The sequence below is a fragment of the Camelina sativa genome, chromosome 11, assembly GCF_000633955.1.
Source record: "Camelina sativa cultivar DH55 chromosome 11, Cs, whole genome shotgun sequence".
In the NCBI taxonomy this organism is placed as follows: domain Eukaryota; kingdom Viridiplantae; phylum Streptophyta; class Magnoliopsida; order Brassicales; family Brassicaceae; genus Camelina; species Camelina sativa.
In genome coordinates, this window is record NC_025695.1 from 26,622,627 (window position 1) to 26,625,417 (window position 2,791).

The 2,791-nt window shown below is 32.6% G+C and overlaps 1 protein-coding gene across 1 annotated transcript; it reads right to left on the minus strand.

Moving 5' to 3' along the window:
- LOC104724312 (NAC domain-containing protein 92) lies at positions 338-1,843 on the minus strand. Its single transcript, XM_010442774.2, has 3 exons — positions 1,339-1,843; positions 950-1,227; positions 338-857 (listed from the first exon to the last, which is right to left on the minus strand). Exons 1-3 carry the CDS (start codon positions 1,535-1,537, stop codon positions 462-464), a joined length of 873 nt encoding a protein of 290 aa, XP_010441076.1. The 5' UTR covers positions 1,538-1,843; the 3' UTR covers positions 338-461.

Below are 2,791 nucleotides of genomic sequence, written 5' to 3' on the forward strand. Positions count from 1 at the left end.
AATTTTTTTGTTAATATACTCATAAGTCATAGTATCAACTCTTTGGTTGGTGGCCTAACACATGTTCATTGAGAAGAACAGTAAACAAATTTGGCTTCTAACTACTCTAGTTTCAAATTTAATAAAGTTTAAAATAAATTCAATTTATTACTTCATCCCAGTATTTAAATATTGTCATATTATACGTTTAGCTTCTTGGTTTTGGATATCAAAATTTATCTAAATGTATATTTCTTGAGTTTGGAATGGCAAAAGAAATTAAGATATTATTAAATTAAAAATTCTATTAAATATATAAAAATGCTAAAGTTTTTTTTTTTTTTTGGGACACACACAATTAAAATACTAAAGCTAAAATTGACTTTCTAGCATTTTTCTCCTTTTTTTACAAAAAATGTGACAAGAATATTGATTCACACACACGAACGCATGACTAAAGTCTACAACAGAAGTTATACAACTCAAAAGTTCCAAACGCAATCCAATTCCTCCGCACCGGCTAAAACGGACGGGTTATGACCGTCGAAAGATCTACCGGGAAATTGAGTTTCTTGACCGTCAAGCAACATCTTCATTAGGGAATAGTTGTCTTGTAGAAACAGAGGATCAGAATAAAACAGAGAACCAGAACCGTCTTTGGACTCGTGGACAAGACTCTTGTCTTCGTTTTCTTGGTCGGAGAAGCAGGTCACGTGAGTTGAGGACGAACCGGGGAAAGAGTCTTGTTGAGAACAATCCATCAACAAAGGTAAACCGGCAGGTTCAATTCGGTTATTAATGCGAGAATCAAGCATTGACATTGGAATCTTTGTACCATCGGCACGTTTCTGGAATACACGACATATAACCCATTCGTTCTACATTCATAAACAACCAAACAAAGATATTAATTTCCTTCAAGTCCACAAAAACAAAACACACAAAAGTCTCTTTATGTTATTATTATTACCTTAGCTGTTTGGGGAAGGTTTTCAATAGAGTATTTGCCTTCTAAACGATACTCGTGCATGACCCAATTGGTTTTTACTCCTTTAGGAGCTCTTCCTTTATAGAAAACCAAAGTTTTCTTCATACCAACAAGTGATTTCCCTTTGAAAATCTCTTTGTCTTTACCTGTGGCTTTCCAATAACCGGCTTCTGTTTCCCGGTTTGTCCTTAAACCGGTTGGATATTTCCGGTCTCTTACACAAAAGAAATACCATTCTTTCTCCCCCATCTTAGCCTTCCCTGGTTTACCAAAAGCAACCATATATATGGTCAGAACCAATTGGGTCATGCATGAGTATAAGGTAGTGAAACATAGAACGGTTCGTGAAGAGATAAGGTAGTGAAACTTACAAGGTAAGTCCCAAGGCTCGATCTTGTTGAGATCAACTTCACCAATGGCAGTAGCAGAGAAGAAAGTGTTGAAAACCTTTTGCTTGAGGTAGTGGGTTATGAGTTCTTCATCAGTAGGGTGAAATCTGAATCCTGGTGGTAGATCAATCTGTTCTTCATCTTCTACCATTTCGCAGATTCTTGATGCCTGGTAGTCCATTTTAATCCTATTAGGGTTTCTAAGAAACAATAGAAAGTTTGATATTTTCTTGTAAGATCTTTTTTTTTTTTTTTTTTGGAGATGAAGAGAGAGAGAGAGAAGAACAAAGTTGGGGTTTTTAAGAGAAGAGGAAAGGGTTTGAGCAAAGAAGCTCCTCTCTATATACTAGTTTTCATTTGAGAACTAAGAACACAAATATTTATTATTATTTTAGTATTGACCAATAATTGGTCAATTTTTTCGTATTATCAAGTTCTTCTTTCGAACAATTATTTTGTACCTAAATTCAAGAGTTTCACCTACTATAAAGAAAAATAAAATCTGATATCTCACTTCTATATAAATGGGTTTAATATATATTATAACAAATATCAGAAAATGCTATTTTTAGTTTTCTTAATAGGATAGAGAAAGAGAAGATGCGTAGATTGTAAGGCAACTTAAGATGTGTAGTTCTCAAATATCGTTTTCAATTAAAAATAAACCTTTCTATTTCAAGAACTTTAATATTTCCAAGTTTCAATTTGACCAGGAACACTTCACCTGTAACTCCCTGTCCCTTTTTTGTTTATGTGATAAGAACAATCTTATCACCATTAAATCGTGATGTTTTTGTCCATTCTTTATAACTCATTATCAACTCATTAGATTTTCTTTTTTTAGTAAACTATAATCAAATGAGTTTGGAATTATGAACGTTGTTACTACTATGTAAAGTTACGTGTCATTTCTTTTTACCAGAAGACTTTTTTTTACTAGGTCTTTCTTTTTTGAAACAAAAGAATGACTTTATTAACATTTACTAGTTACGGTACGTACGGGTCACTATTATTGGTGTTTTTATTTAGGATAACTATAAGGAAAAAAGTTCACATGGTTAGATATAAATTGTTTTATTTGCTTAACAAATGTTATCCATCTCGTGAGAAAAAAAAAAAGTATGCATGCATGAACCTTGAAAAGTATAGTTTTATAAACTAAAGCAAGTGTTCCTTTTGTCTTATCCAATTTCTACCGTTATAAGAAACTATATAATTATTAAAGTTCATTGATATATTGGATAAAAAACGATCTTCATGTGAAGATGGGTAATGATGATGAATGATGAGGATGGTGATGATGAAATTCTGTTAAGACTTTGGATACATTTTGAACAACCTTACTTACCTTCGCCATATTATATGTGGAGTTTGTGTTCTTTTGATGATCGAATCACGTGTTTTGTTCATACGAGGTTGTCATTTGCCACTTTAT